Source organism: Typopeltis vanoorti, chromosome 9 (genome assembly GCF_054136105.1).
Source record: "Typopeltis vanoorti isolate ZY-2024b chromosome 9, IOZ_Tvanoo_1.0, whole genome shotgun sequence".
Classification (NCBI taxonomy): Eukaryota; Metazoa; Arthropoda; class Arachnida; order Uropygi; family Thelyphonidae; genus Typopeltis; species Typopeltis vanoorti.
Genome location: NC_143557.1, coordinates 28,343,020 through 28,363,230, shown reverse-complemented (window position 1 = coordinate 28,363,230; position 20,211 = coordinate 28,343,020). Strand labels below are relative to the sequence as shown.

Genomic DNA, 20,211 nt, shown 5'->3' with positions numbered 1-20,211 from the left:
GTGTGGGAGTGACTGTGTAAACGTTTTTGCATAGGGGTGGAGATGAGCACTAAGTTGTGGTCAGAATTGCCCAGGGAGCTCACTACATTCACTGCATATTTGGAGGGGTCATTAGTAAGGACGAGATCTAGGGTATTTGGGGAGTAGTTTGGGTTATCTGGTATTCTGGTTGGTTTTAGAACAATATGTGTTCAAAATATGCTGAAAAATATGCTGAAACATTTGCAGTCATTGGTGACTGCAAATGTTTCAGCATCACTGCCTGCAGAAACTGTATAACTGGAAGAGGAAAGCCAATTGGTGTTATAGACGTTGAAATCACCCAGGAGGATGATTTCTCCGTTAGGAGAATGGTACTGGATAAAATCAACTTTTAGGAAGAGGAAATGAAAGAGCTCAGAGTGATTGGTGGTGTTGGGAGAGCGATAGCGACAGCAGATGAATTTGACTGAATGGGGGAGGGATATCTTCAGTCAAAGAAGAACGAAGTCGGGCAATTCTAAGTTAATTGCTCTCTGGCAGGATATATCAGAGCGAATATACGCGCAGATGCCAACCTTGGGTCGAAAGGAGTTAAAAAGTCTATAGTTAGGAATGTTGAGAAGAATAGTGCTGGGGAAAGGTGAGATTTGAGTTGATATTAAAAAGAGTAGGTGGGGTTTGGTGGACTGCAGATGGTAGAGGATGCTATTAAGGTTAGTGTTGAGGCCGCAGATGTTGATGAAGTGGATATTCAAGGTACTGTGAGGCATAGATTTGACCCCAACTGTGTTGCACGTTTCCTATGCAGTGCCCGCATGCTGGTGTCCTTGGTACACACACACACACACACACACACACACACACACACACACACACACACACACACACACACACACACACACACACACACACACACACACACATATATATATATACATATATATATATATATATATATATATATATATATATGTGTGTGTGTATATATATATATACATACACATGTATATATATATATATACACATATATACAGGGTGTTCGGGATAAATTTGACAGTTTCGTAAGGAAAAAGAAAATCTTCTTTGTATCTATTAAATTTAATGAATTGACAAAAAAACATTACAGGCAGAGTTAATTACAATACTATCAACAAGATTTACTCAAAATAACCACCATTAGCATCGATCACAGCTTCAATTCTGCTTCGGAACCTCGAACAAGCTGATGCTACAGTCTCCCTGGGAAGGGCCGCAAAAACTGTTTTAATTTTATCCATTAACTGGGCTTTTGTATTACTGGAAGTGCGATTGGTGTCTTTTTCAACTGCGCCCCATACAAAATAATCCATGGGGTTAAGGTCTGGGGAGTTTGGAGGCCAAACATTTGGACTGGTGAAGTCGTAGAAATTTTCAGACAACCATTTTTGACTTTTCCCAGAGGTGTGGCAAGGGGCCGAATCCTGCTGCCATACATACGGCCTACCATTGGCTACCCTTGTTATCCAGGGCTTGACTACAGTTAGCAACTCCACGAACAAAGCCCGAATTCCAATGCCAGGGTTCTTCAACACCTGTTCCTGCAGATTTGCGAGGAATTCTGCTGTACGAACGCAATCAGATCGTCTGCTAGGGATCTTTCTTCTTGCTACATCCTCGTAGTCACCATTGCAAGTCTCTAGTTCATGCCTGATTGTTTTTACTGTATTCAGGGAGCATTGGGCAGCAGTCGTAATATCCTTATTTTGATGGCGGGCACGAATCATCATGATACAAGTTATTCTCTTCCATGATTCAGGTGGGTTCCAGCTATCCATCCTTTCTGACATCTTGTATATGAATGAAGAAGGGTCCAAACTTTTAAATGAAGAGAAGTGTGTGTTAATACATGTAACTTACGGAAAAATATAATTAATTATAAATATGTCAAATTTATCCCGAACACCCTGTATATATTTACTATTAGATACTGGAGATCGCGTGATTCCACACACGCGCAGGTGTACAACAATGGAACTTTAACTGTAGTTCCATTGTTGAACTCAGACTGTAGTTCAAGCTCATAATAACTGTAATTTACAGTCGAATATTATGGCTTTATAATTGTATAGCTTTACAGTGTGTCAATGTTAATTTAAGTGTCTTTTATTATCTTTCTATGTTCTTATCGCCTGAAGAAGTCATTCTTGACGAAACATGTTGCGTTTTTTCCAATAAATGTCATTGTGTTATAATTCTCGGGTTTAAGTCAGTTAATTTAGAAAAATGAATATATATATATATATATATATATATATATATAAGTAGATGGATTAGCTATTTAATATACATACTCTCTTTTCACGGATCTGATTCCTTCTTGCACTGATGACCTGTTGTATTTTTTCATATATCTATAAAGTCCGGGTTTGTTTCTCTTCAAAACAGCCTCTGTGTTACCATGTGGGATAGTTCCATACCTAAAAGGTGGATCAGTAATCCAAGGATTTCTAAGCTACAAAAGAAAGTGAGAAATTTTCAATTTCATAAAATAAAGTGAGAAATTCAAAATTGAAATCAATATATATATATATATATATATATATATACAGGGTGTCCCAAAATTCACGCAAGAAGTAATTTTGATAGAAAACACAGATTTTTAATTAAAAATTGTAATTTCTTATTGATTCATAAAGTATACAATATTGGGTTATGCATGGAATAGCATATCGGGTAACTGGCCTCCACGGCTTTGCTGGCACATGTGCACTCTTTTGTCGAAGTTTTCCATGACCGTTTTGCATAAATATGGCTGAATTTCGTTGATACAGCGCTCAATTTCCTCCTTCAAGGCGTGGGTGGTCGTGGGCTTGTTGGCATAAACCTTAAACTTCAAAAAACCCCAAAGAAAAAAGTCCAACGGCGTTAAATCACATGATCTGTTCGGCCAATTCTGATCACCAAAACGGGAAATTACACGACCAGGAAATGACTCATGAAGTAATTGAATTGTTTCTCGGGCTGTATGGCATGTGGCACCGTCTTGTTGAAACCACATGTCGTCCACATCCATATCTTGCAATTTAGACACGAAAAACTGGATTATCATGTCGCGATAGTGAGCATCATTAACTGTTATTGCCTCCAGCCGCATTTCGAAGAAGAATGGACCGATGGTGCATCCAGCCCAAAATTCGCACCTACCAGTGACACGTTGTGGATGCATTTGTTTCTCAACAATCACTCGTGGATTTTCGGAACCCCAAATGCGACAATTCTGTCGATTAACGAAGCCATCAAGATGAATATGAGCCTCATCGCTGAAGATGATTTTTTTCGAAAAATAATCATCCACTTGTTGTTGTTCCATAATCCATTCAACGAACTCTCTTCGCTGTGTGTGGTCATTTTTAATAACCCTGAACTGTCAGCTGTCACGCTGTCTTTTGTTTCTCGTTGGCAATACTTTACCGCACAAATGCGTTATATTTAAATATTGTGTGAATTTTGGGACACCCTGTATCGTCCTTATACCCTCTTTTTACATTGGGGTGTTGAGGGTTCATTAATCAACGGACCTCAAACCGTTCACAGGTCAATGTGGTCATCCCTACACCCAGGTGTATCCTATGTCCTGTAGTGTTGAGTTCTCAAGGCTGGTTTTGCCTACTTTGCGGGATATAAAACCCCACGATAAACTGAGAGAAAAACCCTACTGTCCACGCCCAAGACCAGCTAACTTGGCTATGGCTGAGGAAGATCCTTCAGCTCCTCACTTCACCGACGGAAATCGAACCTATTACACTCCTTCCCCCAGGCATATGGTTGCGAAATGCACAGCCACTAGGCTAACTGCGCAGATAGCTATATATAAAAAGATAAGTCGAAATTTGAAATGTTTTTATATCACGTTTTTTGTCTCTTCATTGTTTTGAGCCGGGTTATGCCGATAAGCCGATTAAGCTGTTAAGCCGAAATTTGAAACGTTTTTATGTCACGTTTTTTGTCTCTTCATTGTTTTTAGCTGGGTTAAGCCGATAAGGTGATAAGACGAAATTTGAGACGTTTCACGTCCAACAATGTGTTTGTGTTCATGAGAAACAATTTGTTGGACATTTCAAAACAATGGAGAACCGGCTTACCCGCCCGGAACTCGGGGAGTTAGGCTCCGTAAGCGCCAGTTAGGTATCACTAATTAGTCCCATTTCAGAGAAAAAAAAATCTAGTTGTTTGATCTGGAAAAAAAAACGAAACCAGGAATGCTCTGCTATCTTTCCATCATCAGAGAAAGGAATACTTACGATGCAGGAAGTAGTTTAGTATGGTACGGTATAATAATCAACGTCCACACCTTTCTTCTTGTTTTTGATAGGACTACTGTTAATAACTAGGTAGAAGAACCAAGAACAGATTCTTGAACCGCTTATTCCATTTTGAAGGGTGCGGTTGCCCCCCCCCCCCTTTTTTTGTGCATAACTGCCACTGTCCTTAGATTTCAAGAGATGGTGGAGTATCTCAAAACTGAAAGTGTCCACCAACAACTGTTGTTGGATACCTTCAACTTCAAGAATACAGAATTAAAACTGTATCAAACATAAGCTGTACGCCCTTTGGCGTGTATTGCACGCCGACAGACCCCCATCATCTTGATTACTTGTTAAACGGAAGTCTGCTCTGGTGGAAGAATGATATTTGTTACAACAAAATCTTAAAAACACCTATATATCGAAGGAAGGAAATTCCGTACTGATCTTATGTGACCATATTTCGGAGACACTTTGTGTGGATGTTTGTAGCATGCTATTTTTGGTGATTCTTATACACCATTCTGTAATGTCCATTATACCCCTGGGACATATCGTCCTATACAAGAAGATAACATTTTTTTGTTATTTTACTGTATGTAGGAAACCAAATTGTTCCCAGCTTCATCCCATACTGCATGTTTTGCTCCACATTTTTCAAATATTTTATAAATTTTGTTGAGTAATGTGTTAATAGAAAAAGTTGATAACATTAATAGCATGTATTGCTTTACTCCATTAAGATTAGATTCAGGGTATTAGCAAAGCAAAATAAGATATTAGGGAGTTTCTTCAAAATCGACTATTAAAACCATTCCTAGCTGAAAGAAGCATAGGTGTTATAAATAACCTCATTACAGAGGACGTTTTCATGAAAGCCTTCACTAATTCCTATGAAGGTTACTTGTGGTAGGGAAAATGTTCCTTCATAGGGAAAATTTTGAACATTTACGTTGAAGGAAGGAGTTATAGTCATGCTGAGACATAATACCTGTGATTGACTATATCTAGGACTCCCTCCCCCTTGATATCCAACAAATAGTGCTCATTTAGGAATATAAATAAAGTACCATGGCGTAGAAAGGCAATGTCTATGATGCAATCTGATAGTTACTTCTGATCGAATTGCGAAAAATAAAGTGATTTAATTGTAGTAAAATGGAAGGCATCATCTTCCCAAGTTCCATTCCCTACATATAATGCAAATGTACAATATATAAAGTCAAATGCTGTCCGCACAGAAAGAATAGATGATGCTGTTAAGCCAACTGAAGGAGCACTGCATCACTGAACAAATATTTTATACCTTTAATCACAGAAATGCCAATCTGTAAGTCATGGCTTACAACAGTTGTAAGCCAATCTGACAGCTGTAGGAAGAGTCATAAAAATGTAGGAAAAACAGGTGAAACAAGAAAGAAGGTGAAAAGTTTATTTTTCACATGGTTAGAGTATAATAAATTTAGTTTATTATATACAATTGCATTATAAGATATACTGAGATAGGAGTGTTGGTAACTTGCTCCACCTTTGCAACGAGTTGCCCTGGTGTTGCACCACCTTAACCCAGTCCCGAAGATACTTTCAGGCGCAAACTTGTTTGCTCACACTTCGATAAAGGATTAAACTAAATTTATTATACTTTAACCAAGTGAAAAATAAACTTTCAACATCTTTCTCTAAATACAGAGTAAATTATTAAAAAAGGGTGGCACACCAATTGGAAATTCCTATAGGTAGAGATGACCTGCTAATGCTTCTACACTTGGGCCTGGCTCCCACTGAAGAGACCTCAATAAAGGTCGAAACTAGTCTGGGTAGTGGCCCTTCCCTTAATGCATAACATTAGACATATCCGCAAGGAGATGTGTTTTGTATTATAGGCGATACTGAGATAGGAGTGTTGGTAACTTGCTCCACCTTTGCAACAAGTTTCCCTGGTGTTGTACCACCTTAACCCAGTCCTAAGATACTTTCAAGCGCAAACTTTGTTTGCTCACACTTGGATAAAGGATTAAACTAAATTTATTAAGAAGGAAGGTATTTTTGGTGCTAACAGACATAATACCTGTTATTGACTATACCTATGACTCTCTCCTTCATATTCAACAAATAGTACTCATTTAAGGATATAAATAAACTATCAGTTTTCTCCTTTACTGATTCATCAGAAACTAAAGTGGACTTTGAGAGCTGCACTGCCAAAACGAGTTGTAATGATTGAGTCAACAAAAACATGAAAATAAAGCAAATGAAAAATAAGAGGCACTTAATTAATATAAAACATTTGATTCTAAATTCTTGGACTGATTTAGCAGTTACTTCCTAAATAATCTAGTCTATATCCTCCAAGCATAACACAAAGCTTTAAGTTCGCGCACTTCCTGAAATTCATTTTTAAAGTCATGGAGGAAAATAATTATTATTAGTAGGGGCGACTAATAACCATTGTAGCCATTTTAAATTAAATACATATATATATATATATTTTTTTTTTTTTCGGAAGGAAAACTGTACCACATTTATACGACAATGGCTAACTCACCTCCTCATAAAGGAACCTTACAAAGGCGTACCTCGTCCCAGACGGGATGTGATCCATGGAACTTCGAGAAAGAACTTCATGAGCTACTTTGAGTGAACATCCTCCCAGAAAAATCATCAGCAATCAATGATCACTAGTGTGGATACTTCCACTGTCGATTAACATGAGACTTTCTTTTTAAGTGCTAGTACACTGGTTAAGGAAATCTCAGTGGTTTCTCTTGATATTTCTAAATAATATGACGTGGTTCACACAAAGGTCTTTTAAATACTCTCTGCTCTTATGGTCTGTCTTCCCACTTTGACTGTCATTGTGAGGTGGAACCAGGAAAATGTTTGGAAGTTGCTATCTTCCGTACAGGATATGTTTTTCTTTGTAGTCTCAAGTAAAACAATAAACAACATAAAACAATTATATTTATTGTTTTAATTACGTGTATTTTCACCTCAACTAAAATAACCATTACAACGTTCAGGGTGGACGTTTTAGTTGAGCTGAAATGTGAAGGAACATGGATAGGAAATCATGAAAAATTTGACCAATATCCTCTATAAATATCGTGGCCTGGGCAGTGCACATATCAGTAATGGGACTACCCTCCAGGCACACTTGGCAGAATACAGGTAGAGAGATTGTGGGTTGCGGATAACCAACTGTATTTTATAAAAGAAGAAATGTTTGGTGGCTTCATGATATTGGACCTAAATCTAAAAACATCACCCATGTTGCTGACTGGAAGAAATATAAAAGAAATAAGCCATGCCTTTGTTCATATATCGCAAATTTGCGATTGAGATCAAGGTGTGGGCAAAACAGGAATATCTTGTTTTTACGCACATACGGCAAAACCATCTTCCCGATATTCCAAAACTTAAGAAACTGTCCAAAATCTAGACCCACAAAAGATATATAAATAAAGAGAAAAAGAAAGAAAGAAATGAAAGAAAATCGAAACTGGGTTTATAATTCATGTAGGATCTATTGAATAACCAAGCGATTTTCAACTGGAAATACACTATTTGGAAACAAGTCAACGGACACCATAGTTTGAGGAAAAAAAACAGCCACGACGTCCACCTTAATAAGATGTAGGGCCTCCTTTCGCTAAGATGACTGCAGTAATTTTACGGGGCATACTTTCCACAAGCATACGATGGCGATCAATGGGAATTTTGGACCATTCTACATTTTAGCATGTGATGAGGTCCTGGACGTGGGGTAGTCGTTTCTTGACCTCATCCCATGAGTGTAGTGGTTGGTCATCCACTGCTGGTAGAACTTGCAGTTGAATCCCTTCGCTTCCATCTCAATATGGTACACTGATTTTTTTAGCTGGAATGGCCCAATTTATCAACAATTCGCCGAACAGATAGGCCTACAACATAACACCCTGTCACGGTAGCTCTTCAGTTCCCTTCCCGCAGCAATTTCACAGGGACACAATCAAACTGACTTGGTAGTATCATATTTCCCCAGTTTATACCGGCTACAAGAACGTGATTCGTTACATGGCACGATGCACCTTGTCCATTGGGGAGTGTCTGTTGGCTTCTTTCCAAGTAGCGTGTGTGAAACGATGTATGAGCATAGTGATATAATGTACAACATAAACAATTCTTTTACTTACTTCTTGGCTGGTAAGGAATGCCGAAATAAGTAACATAAATGAATAGCTAGATTGTGACAGAATCTTCGTGTCGATGGGATTAACTGTAACAAATATGTGTTTATAATTTGTTAAGAATTCATAGTTATGATCAATATCATAAAGTACAGTGTTCTAGCATTATATAAAAAAAGAAAACAATAATTAGCATATTAAAAAGTACTCCTTTTGTGATCTTTGATTTTAATTTTAAAAAAATCCACAGCGATTAAAGTAAAACACGGTTTTGGAAACAAATAAAATAATAATTGCTATTATAATAGAAAGAAGATAAAATATAACCATCAAAGCCTTACTCTCTTATCTTCTATCCCGCTCAGATCGTAAAATTCCTCTCTTGTTATCATGAATGCAGCAAGGTTGGCAGTGTAGATAGCGAGAAACACTACGGTAAACATGGCCCACACGTTAGACATAAACCGAGCAGTATATCCTCGAGGACAGTCCACATTCACAGCTGCATTGAACAAAATTGCCCAAACGAGCCAGTATGTTCGGAAGAGAGAGAATTTGTGGTCTGTGGGAAAACATCTTGTTAATAATTTATTTTATAACTTGTTATGATAAATGCATTGATAGTTTGTAATATATGTGTGTAGTAAAGAAGTGTGGAGTGAAGAAATGAGAAGAAAAAAAAAAGCCAGTCCATATTTAGATCTACTTCGCAACATTTAACTTGCTTCTGGAATGACTTTTAATGGGATTATATTGATCAAGTGCATATAATAAACAACTATGTTATGCCAACTACTTTTACCAACTAAGGCTGTTGGCATCTTCATGGTACATAACTGATGTAAGGCACTAAAAAGGAAAAAACTGTTACAAACTATAATCAACCTATTCCAAATATATTAAACAAAGAACAGAGCGCGTACAATACATGCAATGAGCGTGCATGATATCATTTGTTGTTATTTAGGAATGTTCTATAGTTGGCACTATAATTCAGTTCTGGCGAATTGAGGGATCTAATAAGGGTCTTCCAGATCACGGGCAAGATTAGTCCTTGGTTCCTGTTAAGGTTTTATATACAGCGGGCAACTGTTGTGGTCTCCTTAAAATTTCGGGAGCGGAAGGTCTCCTCCATGTAAGGAATTGTGCTTCTATCCCACTCTATGGTATGGTTCGTTCTTGAGAAATGAAAAGCTAACGCCGATTTTTCTTCTCTGTTATTATTGACGTCACCTATGTGTTCCTTTTGCCTAATTGCACGGCTCATTGAAGTTAGGCCGATGTAATTCAATCCGCACGAGCAGGGTATGTTATAAACTCCTGCATATTTGGAGAAAGGATGGCTATCTTTTGGAGATCTTAAGAATTGTCTAATCGTTTCTGTGAGTTTAAAGGCCACTCTTATTTTATGTGGTCTAAGGAGTCTAGAAAAGTATCGCGAGGAAATCCATTCATGGTAAGGTTGGTGGATATCTGGGATAGTTCTTCCTGGAGGTCTTGTTGATCTGTTGTAAGGAGAGAAGCACGGTTCTTCAACATGTGTACAATACTAAGTTTCTGAGAAATGTGGTGGCAGGAAGTTAAATGCAAATAAGGTCCTGTATTGGTAGGTTTCCGGTTAACTGAGAGGTTGATACTACCATTCGGAAGCTTCTTAATTAAAGTGTCCAGAAATGATAATTAGTTATCCTTTTTTGTGGTTCCAAACGATAAAGATATCGTCCACGTATCTCCACCATACTGTGGGTTTAGGGTCTATTTGAGTTAAGATTTTACTTTCAAAACCTCCATAAAGAGATCAGCACAAGATGGAAAGAGGGGGCTACCCATTTCAAGGACATTTAATTGGTGATATATGGTTTTATTCCATAAGAAAAAGTTTGATGTTAAACGATGATGGAACAGAGAAGTAATGTCTTGTGGGAGCAAACTTACTAAAATGTTGATGACTTCCTCCACAGGGATGTTAGTGAATAGAGATGTAACATCCAGGCTGGCGAGTAAATCCGTATTGGAGATACAGATGTTGTTCAGTTTCTCAACGAAATGTTGCGAATTTCGTACATAAGTATCCGAATTATGGATGTGTAGTTTGAGGAGTCCTGCCAGGTGTTTAGACAGATAAGTTGGCAAATTGATTACATCCACAATCGGTCGTAGTGGTATTCCATTTTTATGTACCTTAGGAGCGCCATATAGTCTTGGTGTTAGTGGATGCATGGATTTCAATCTTCGTTTTAAGTCTATAGACCAGTTCATCATGTGATGTATTAAATCGTTGGTGTCATTGTGGTTCTTTAGTGTTGGTATGTGACTAAGACATGGTAGGTTGATGTATCCGACAATAAGCTATTAATCTTATCTTCGTAATCACTGGTGTTAAAATCACTGCTTATTCCCTAAAATTATATACAATCATGATCTTTAAGGTTGATTTTAAATAAAATATAAACTATAATTTATTATAGTTACATAATTTGGTTTCCTTATGACTATTGTGATTCATAAGGTATATACTAAGAGCGAATATTCCATCATGACAGCAAGAAGGCTGTGAACCATTGCTTTAAAATATGGGATAAAGGTCACTTTTCTGCAGTGTCAGTTACCCAGTCCAATACTCTGGCGTTTCATCCAAGACCAAAAAAACCATCCAGAGAATTCAAGCCATTTTAAAATACAGCAGACTACAGGAATAACAGTGCAATCATAACATTGAATAAGTGCTGTTCACCTTAACACGGAATACAAAACAGAAACAACTACGTGGGCAATGCAATTTTGTTAATCTTTATTAATGAGGCAGATTGTACTGAAATACTGTAAACTATACATTTTTGCATTAAATAGCTTTCATGAAGAACTAAAAGGTCTTGCAAGTTTATATTTTCTGTCAATAATGGGAAGTCCTAAAAGTGAATTAAGATTATGGCTTGAAGTCACACTTCACTACCAGTTTGCACTTCACAGTTGATGAGATTGATTCATCTATATTTGTTCTCATTTGGGAAGAACACTTTTATTGTGAGGGTCATATCTCTATCCCTCACAAAAATTAATAGTCAAATTTGTCATTAAATGCTCAAAAATGATATGTATAAACTTGGGATGATAACTGATTTTGATCTCTTGTGTGAAACCAAAAGGACTCAGGTAAGGAGACCAGGTGAGTAGTAGGGATGCCACTTTGAACAAAATCAAGATGTAGATAAGAAACCGTGACGTCATGATGTGATTAGAGAAGTGACATCATGAGTATGGAATCCTTGAAATTTCCCTGGGGATACCTCTCTGTGATGTCACGTTGTGCCATTTGGTTCGAGTATGGAATTCTGGGTAATTGTTTGCATATGGAATTGTGGGTGATGGTTAGAGATACGATAAGGATCCCATCTTTCTGTGACATCACATTCGATCTTTTGGTTTGAGTATAGATTTCTGTGTAATTGTTTGCATATGGAATTCTGGGTGATGGTTAGGGTATAGGATCCTTGGAATTTCCTAGGTGACACATCCTTCAATGACGTCATGTTGTGTCTTTGGTTCGAGTGTGGAATTGTGCGTGAATAGGTTCACATATGGAATTCTGGGTGATGTTAGAGTATGGAATCCTGGGTAATGGTCAGAGTATGGAATTCTGACAAGATTGAAATGTTGATAAGATAAGAATTAGATAACTGACATCAAGTTGTGTCTTTGGTTCAAGTGGGGAATTGTGGGTAATGGTGAAAGCATGGAATTCTGGGATGTGGTGGTATTTGCCATTGATGTGAGATGAGCATTTTTTTCACATGTGGCATTAAGGCTAATGATTAGAGATTGGAATTCTGGTAGGATATTCAGTCAAGTGTTGGGCTGAATTGTAGAACTATGTGAAAATATTTGTCAATAGGTACCAGTAGGCATTTTCTAAAATAATTAACTACTGGATATCAGTGGTGTTCCCCACTCCCAAACACACACACACACATTTTTTTTCTTTCATGTTTTTCTTGTCAATAGGTAGTAGTTAGGCATTTTCTAAAATAATTAACTACTAGATATCAGTGGTGTTCCTGAAACACACACTCATTTTTTTCTTTCATGCTCACATTTTCTAAAAATAATTAATTACCGAATATTAGCGGTGACCTGCTGAAACACACACACTTTTTTTTTCTTACATGCTCATATTTCCTAAAATAATTAATTATAGGAATCTCAGTTTCTATGTATGTTTAATATCGTAAAACGTTCATTACTTTTCTAATTAAATGTTAAATTTATTACAATTTCTAAGCAGAATAAATATTCTTACTTAAATATGGAGAACACAGAACAATACCAAAATTTGTTCATTTAAGTTTACAAATACACATTTATTTTACTGAAATTTATTCAGAATGAAAAATTGAATCATGTAATTACCTGGAAATATTAAACAAGATTTGAATCTCTTGCTATTTTGAAGAAAGAAAATTTTCAAAGGGTTTTGGGTTCTCTCATTTTTGTTACTTTACGAGTACACAAAACAGTACAGTACAGCACAACACACACAAGATGATCTGCGACCTGAATGAACGAATTGCAGTAAATAAATTGAAAATGCACTTGATCCTTATAGGTTTCTGTTCATTTCCTTCATATTGTAACATTTACACTGGGCAAAGTTTATTCATTTGTGTCCGTGGGAATTCAGATCTTAAAAAGGTCATTGTATTTTTTCTAAATAAATGTTAATATTATTACAAATTCTAACCGGAATAGCATAGTGACCATCTGTTGTGGGAACAGATGGTCACACTGACTTGGTAATTTGCACTCATAAATATTTTTCCCATGCATAAATAAACAGAAATCTTTATGTTTCCAATAATCTTTTACTATGTATTACAGACCATTGCTAGTATGATATTGTAAATGTAATTCTAATAATGGGTTAATTTGTCAGAATTAATATTCTGACAATAGGGCAAACACGTCGACATTTTTGCAACAGTTTAATCAGTAGGATTCATCATAGATTGGCCTAGTTAGCAACTTTAACTTAACAATTGTCTGAAAGCAGCGTTACCATTTTTCTTGAAAATAATATATGACATCTATGTCGCCCATAGAAAAAAATTGTAAAGAAAAATTAAATGTTTACCTTCAAATAATATTTGTTCAATTTAATTGTACCATTCATATTTTTCAGAGGAATGAACATTCTTTAAAGAAATAATAAGTGTGTCATTTTTATCAGTTCATAGAACTCCGAGCAATTCACAATTGAATTCCCTTATTTGAAGGAGACGATTAGTGTTTTCATTTAAAAAGTCTGTTTCGATCAGCAGACTGAACATTGTTCATCAGAGAAAAATGCTTTCAACTGCCACTATCAGTTTCGATCAGTTTAAAAAATAGATGAATCCCCCCAATCACCTTTTCAAAGTTTTGACATTCAATCCCATTTTGGTGCACACTATAACTTCACGTTTGTTCAAAGATAAAGGGAACCAATGTCCAATTTCAGTTGTGATTTTATTTAATTAACAAAGAATTCTGTTTACTAACTTTTCGGTTAATTCATTCCTCCAACAAACTGTTTTTGTCATGGTATCTCTGACAATAATCGAATGGTTTTCTATTTTCCACCACTAATAAATAAATATTTATTATTATTTCAACTGGATAGTAGGTCTGGTACTATAAATATGAACTTATTTCTTCTGTTACAATTTCCAAAGATTATACTTTAGACTCCCGTATTTTTCTTTAGCATTAATAAGTGTTGACTAAAAGGAAATGAGACAAACAAGGATTGGAATTAAAGTCACCGCTATCCTCTTCCGTTAATCACCCTGTGGTGTGAAAGATGGCACTACAATTTGGTAATTTGCACTCGTAAATATTTTTCACATTGATAATTAAACAGAAATTAAGATTTTAAACTTAACAAGTGTCTGAAAGTAGGGTTTCCATATTTCTTGAAAACAATTTACGATATCCAGGGAGACCCATAAAAAATGTTAAGAAAAATAATAAAAAATTTTACCTTCAAATAAATATTTATCCACTTTAACTGTATCATTCATATTTTTCAGAGGAATGAACTTCCTTTTAAAAAATTGTTTCATTTTTATCTGTTCATAGAAAACCAAGCAAATCACATATGAACTGAATTCACTTCTATTAGAAGGAGACGTTTAGTGTTTTCAGTTAAAAAGTCAGTTTCGATCAGCAGACCAAACATTCATCATAAAAAAAACTCTTTCAACTGGCGTTGTTGATCACCGCAAGCATGAAATTCATCAGCTTTTTAAAAGTTTTGACATTCACATCCATATTGCTTTCATCATTTGGAATACTGCAACCCAAAAAATTAGCATCACTCGATGACGGGTTTTGATATGCTTCTATAGTTTTCTCTGTCTAGTTGCTCGTTTTTCTCTATTTTACTTTTAAATCTTGCAGTAGTATATTTGTTTATATTAATTTTATATTAAAAATGGTATATTAATTGAAACCAGCAATATTTTTCGTTAGTACAGATATCGAATTAACAAATTCTGAGGATGCATCATATCTGGCCACTGCAGCTCAAAATCTCGACTTCATTGTATTCATGAAAACTGCCCTGTAGCTTTTGAGCATGCTTTCCCACATTTCTTAATAAGTGATACACTTCTCATAAAAATTCAAAATATGCTTTTCAAAATCTACTTTTTATGTTTCCTTCGTTGAAACGTCTTTTGCTTGCAAAACTGTGGGGATGAACCTGTCCCTTCTGGCTATTAATTTTACCTTCGATTCCTTGTGCTTCAAAGCTACTTCTGTAGCTAATTTTTTTTTTTCAAAACGTTGACACAGTTTCTTGAAATATTTGAGGATTAGCATGAAGAAATAACACTAATAATTCACTGAGTGGATTTTTAAAAGAGTCTCTGATTAGTTTGTGACAAGAAGTTTCACACTGTGAAAGGAAATATCATTTCAATTCTACCCAAATCAAATAAGACTTAAACATCTCATATATGTGTGACAAAACGTTTTGTTCTCAATGTCTTCAAACTTACACATTTCTTTTGGTTTTCTTCTCTTACTATAAAAATGTAAGACCCATTTCTTGGTGTAACTTTGTATGAACATTAGTTTCCGTCTCTTCTCATTCCCCAAAATTTGTACTTGTGTTATCTGCAGAGTACGATACATTTTTTTTTATTTTCTGTACCAAACGTTTTAATAGTTTTAGTCACGTATTATGATAAAATATCTGCTGTCTCTCTCTCTGTAAAATCACCAAATTCTTACAGTCGTACTTTAATTCCAAACTGTGGAACAACTATACTAGTCTGATGGTGACATCTACAGATATAGTAACAAAATTGTCACTATTTAATTCATTTTGTACTTTATCGATTAAAACCACAATTAGTTATTAGCTATCACCTCTATCTTCTTTGTTCTGCATGCTTTGAAATAACTTTCGACTAGCAGCCATATGATTTTAAGCTTTTATCATGTACAACTGTGTAAAATCAAAAGAAAATGTACCTTCTCTTTATCTTTGGAAACAGCATCAAGACTTCCAAATATTACTTGCTCTTATAGCCTTTTGATGTTTTGAATGTTTAGTTCTGTCAGTCTCATGCCAGAAATTGTTAGGATGGGGAAAAAAAAGAAAGAAAGTTAGTAGGAAATGATACTTAGTTAATCGATTTCTAAGAGTTTTTTACATTTGTGGCTGTTTGGTTTGATTAAAAGTCATAACGTCTGCTGTATGATATAATTATGTGATAAATTGTCGTAGATATATAATTAATGAAGAAGTTCATATGATTGCTCACCCTATCTCTTCCATTTTTACAGTTGTCCAATACAATAATCCATTATTACTTTGGTTCCTCCGTCACGAGCGGAGGAACCAAACAGTATTAGGTGGATCAAGGTGAAGTAGTAGTTGAGAGGATGATGTTACCTTTCCCTACAATGACATTTGTTCAGTCAGTACTTACTAATGCAAAACAAAACAACGGAAGTCTAAAGTATAATATTAGGAAAGTGTAACAGAGGAATTATGCTGAAAATTATAATACCAGACTTAATATTTAGTTGAAATAATAATAATTAATTATTTAATTATTTGCGTGTGTAAGATGAAGAAAATAGAAAAACAGTGAAATACAGATGAAAAAAAAATAGATTTCAGAAATGACTAGCATTAAGATTCTGATGACTTTGGGGCAAGAAATTTCACATTGTGAAAGGAAGTAAGATTTTAATCCTACCCAAATCAAAATAATACTTTTGCAGAAGAGGTACCAGATTAAACCTCTTTTATTACTGTGTGACAAAACGTTTTTGTACTCAACGTCTGCCAACTGATAAATTTCTTTTGTACTCTTACTGCAAAAATGTGAAAACGCAAGAGCTATTTCCTAAACTTTTTCTGCACATTTCTTGTCGTAACTTTGTTTTTCGACTAAATTTGTCGTAATTCTGGCAGTCGCATGATTTTAAAGTTTTATAATGTACACAATTTTTGAAAACACCGTAGAGAATTACTAATATTACTTGTTCAAACAGCAGTTTTGATGAAAGAGCAAGTATCTAATTCTGTCATTCATATGTCCAAAATTGTTGGGATAGCAAAAAAATATAGCATTAGGTGGTGGAAGGTGACGGTGGAGTAGGAAGGGTGACGGCAGTCTTCCCTACAATGATTCCCCCCTCACCTCCCTCTCCTCCAGAAGATGTCCACTCAGTCAAGGGGAGATGAGTGACCTCTCCATTTGCTGATATCTGTTAATGTATGTCACCCAAACTGATAACCATAGTGGTTATCAGTTTGAGATAAGTGACATCACTTATCAATTTGTTGATTAAAGACAAATCGAAATATTTGGATAAGTTAAGTATATATATATATAAAAGATTATTGGAAACACAGATTTCTGGTTAATTATGCATGCAAACACGGAAAAACTGATATCCAGTAAAAGAAAATTGGCAAGGCCAAAACCGTTTGAAATTTTTCTTTCTTCAGGAAAATAGCGAGAGAGACAAACCTTGAAATATTTCTAAGTAATTACATCTTCAAATGTTCATTGAGAATATACTTGTAAATAATATTTCATTTAAATAAAATGTGTATTTGTAAACTTAAGTGAAAAAAAGTACGGTGTCGTTGATGTGTTCTCCAGATTAAAGAAAGACCAAGTCTATTTCTCAAGTCACAATGAATTCACACACTTTTTTTTTTGCTCAGTTATTCTGGTTAGAATTTGTAATAAAGATAATGCTTAATTAGAAAAATTAATGAACTTTTTACGCTCTTAATTCTCACGGACATACAATTGAATAAACTTTTGCAGATGACATCGCTATGTAGAGAATGTCGCTTCGAGGTGACATCCACAACCAGGGGAAAACATCGCCATGAGCTACAGTGTGAATGTTACAATACGTAGGAAATGGAGAGAAACTTATAAGGAACAAGAAGCAAGTGCATTTTCAGTTTATTTACTGCAAATTTTTCTTTCAGGCCGCAGATCATCTTGTGTGTGTTGCGCTGTACTGTACTGTTTTGTGTATTCAATAAGATAAATAAAAAATAAATTAACCCAAAACTCTTTGAACGTTTTATTTCTTCAGCAAAATAGCGAGAGACAAATCTTGTTTAATATTTCTAGGTAACTACATGTTTGAAGTTGTCATTGCGAATATACTTCAGTCAAATAAATGTGTATTTGTAAATTTAAATGAACAAATTTTGATGTGTTCTCCATATTTAAGCAAGAATATTTATTCTGCTTAGAATTTTTAATAATGTTAACATTTAATTAGAAACGTAATGAACGATTTAAGATAATAAACATAACATGGAAGCAGTAAAATTGAGATTCCAGTAATTAATTATTTTAGAAAATGTAAGCATGTAAGAAAAAATGTATGTGTGTGTGCATTTGAGGGGATGAGGGGACACCACTGATATCCAGTAATTAATTATTTTTAGAAAATATGAACATGAAACAAAAAAAGGTGTGTGTGTGTGTGTGTGTGTGTATGTGTGTGTGTTTGAGGGGGGACACCACTGATGTCGTGGTTCGCCCACGATATCAGTAATTCCACTCTTATAATTCGCCCACGGCAATTATAAGAGTGGAATTATCATTAAAAACGTGTAAATCAAGAAAATGTATAGGTTGTGTTGTATGGTTTTCTGTTGTCATTAAAAAACCGCAGCCGCCTTAAACTGAGTAGTTTGCAACTGGCTGGTTTCTTATTCTGAGGAATAAAAAACCCCATTTTATCTCCAGTTTCCAGGAGATAAAACTCTCCACCATATTATGAGACTGGCTGACCCACCACTTGATTGAAAAACCAGGTGAAATTTCTTTACATTGTAGACCGAATTTGAAACCCTGGTCTTTTCATCCAAAAAGGCTCGTCTGTACCAACAGCTATTAGTTCACATTAACAACCAAATATATCAGTATGACAGTTTTATCATGCCAGCTAGGCTGTATTCTAGTTAAAGATGCAGTGTAAGATATCGAATAAGCCAAGATGAGCTGGATAACGAATGGTTTCGGGCAATCAGTGTAGTCGGCTTACCACACTCTGATGCATTTCCTAAGGCAAGTATTTTATGCCTGCCGAAATGTGTATTCAAGCGGGCTGGTTTCGGAACTTAAATAGAGATTCTGAAAAAATAAACCTCTATTTCCGTATGAAACAGGCTAACGAAAGTTATTTAATTAAAAAGCAATTATAAAGTTTTCTCGCGTCATAGAACACAGGCTTACCACTTTGCCAACGTGGCAGAAAAATTCATTATATTTTATTATTATTATGAAAGAAAACTGTTTTGTATTATTTCTGGCACATGCATAGCTAATTTCATCGTAGTCTAATGTTGTTCTTTTTTATTATTATTATTTTTGTTTTTACCATACTAGCCACCTTCCTGGTGCGTTTTGTGTATATACTGCTTATGTGCTTGTTAATCACATTTCTCTTTAAATTCCTCCGCAAGTTTTTAAATTTTTATTTATTTATTGTTTTGCAGATTCTGCTTAACGATTCTACTCATCCAATCAACTCCCATTTGATTTATCCTCCTGACTCTAGGTATGCAGTCCGTTGATACTTCTTTCACACTCCTTTGCCACTGTTAGAATCATTGAGTTCAAACACCCCTATGACTGAATTGTTACAAGTAGTCAAATTCACTGTGAAGCAAGCATACAGACCCTCCCCCTCTATTAGAACCTGCAAAAAGTCAGCAGAAAACTGCAACGAGAGAACTGAGTGATTAAATGGTAATACAAGGGAAGTAAGTAGTTCGTAATGAGGAGAAAACAGGGAGAGCGCTATATACGGCAGCATTAGAAAAAAGCCAGGCCAGAGAGGAGCAGTACGTAGCAATACAACCCCACTGAACTCTGGAGAGTGGTACATGAGACACAACAGAAAAGTAAAAAGAGGAACCTGCCAGAAGGTCTCGGAAAGTTAGACACTCAGAAGATTTGTTACCTTGAGAGGAATTATGCTGAAGAAAGGGCTGTTTTATTGAAATACTTCCGATCCATATGATGATTCATTCGTAAAAGATAAACTCTCAAGATATAATTCAGCCGATTTCTTATTTCCTGCATTTGTGCAATTCAAGGAAAACTTAGCCCCCTTCCCCCAACTTAGTTGCATAAATAAACATATACACTCCGAAACAATAAGTATATAACTGGCGATTAATTTGTGCAATAGATGTCTCGGCAGCAAATTTTATTGTTAGATGTTCGAAGTAAGCTAAGTGA

At 35.5% G+C, this 20,211-nt stretch overlaps 1 protein-coding gene across 1 annotated transcript in view; it reads right to left on the bottom strand.

Moving 5' to 3' along the window:
• Positions 1-20,211, bottom strand: part of LOC150102940 (glutamate receptor ionotropic, NMDA 2B-like) — a 275,940-nt gene that overhangs the window by 111,447 nt on the left and 144,282 nt on the right. The window contains exons 11-12 of the mRNA XM_090398014.1: positions 8,773-8,993; positions 2,313-2,473 (exon numbers count right to left, since the gene is read on the bottom strand). Coding sequence (XP_090254140.1) covers positions 2,313-2,473; positions 8,773-8,993 — 382 coding nt within the window. The remainder of the gene's footprint in view (positions 1-2,312; positions 2,474-8,772; positions 8,994-20,211) is intronic.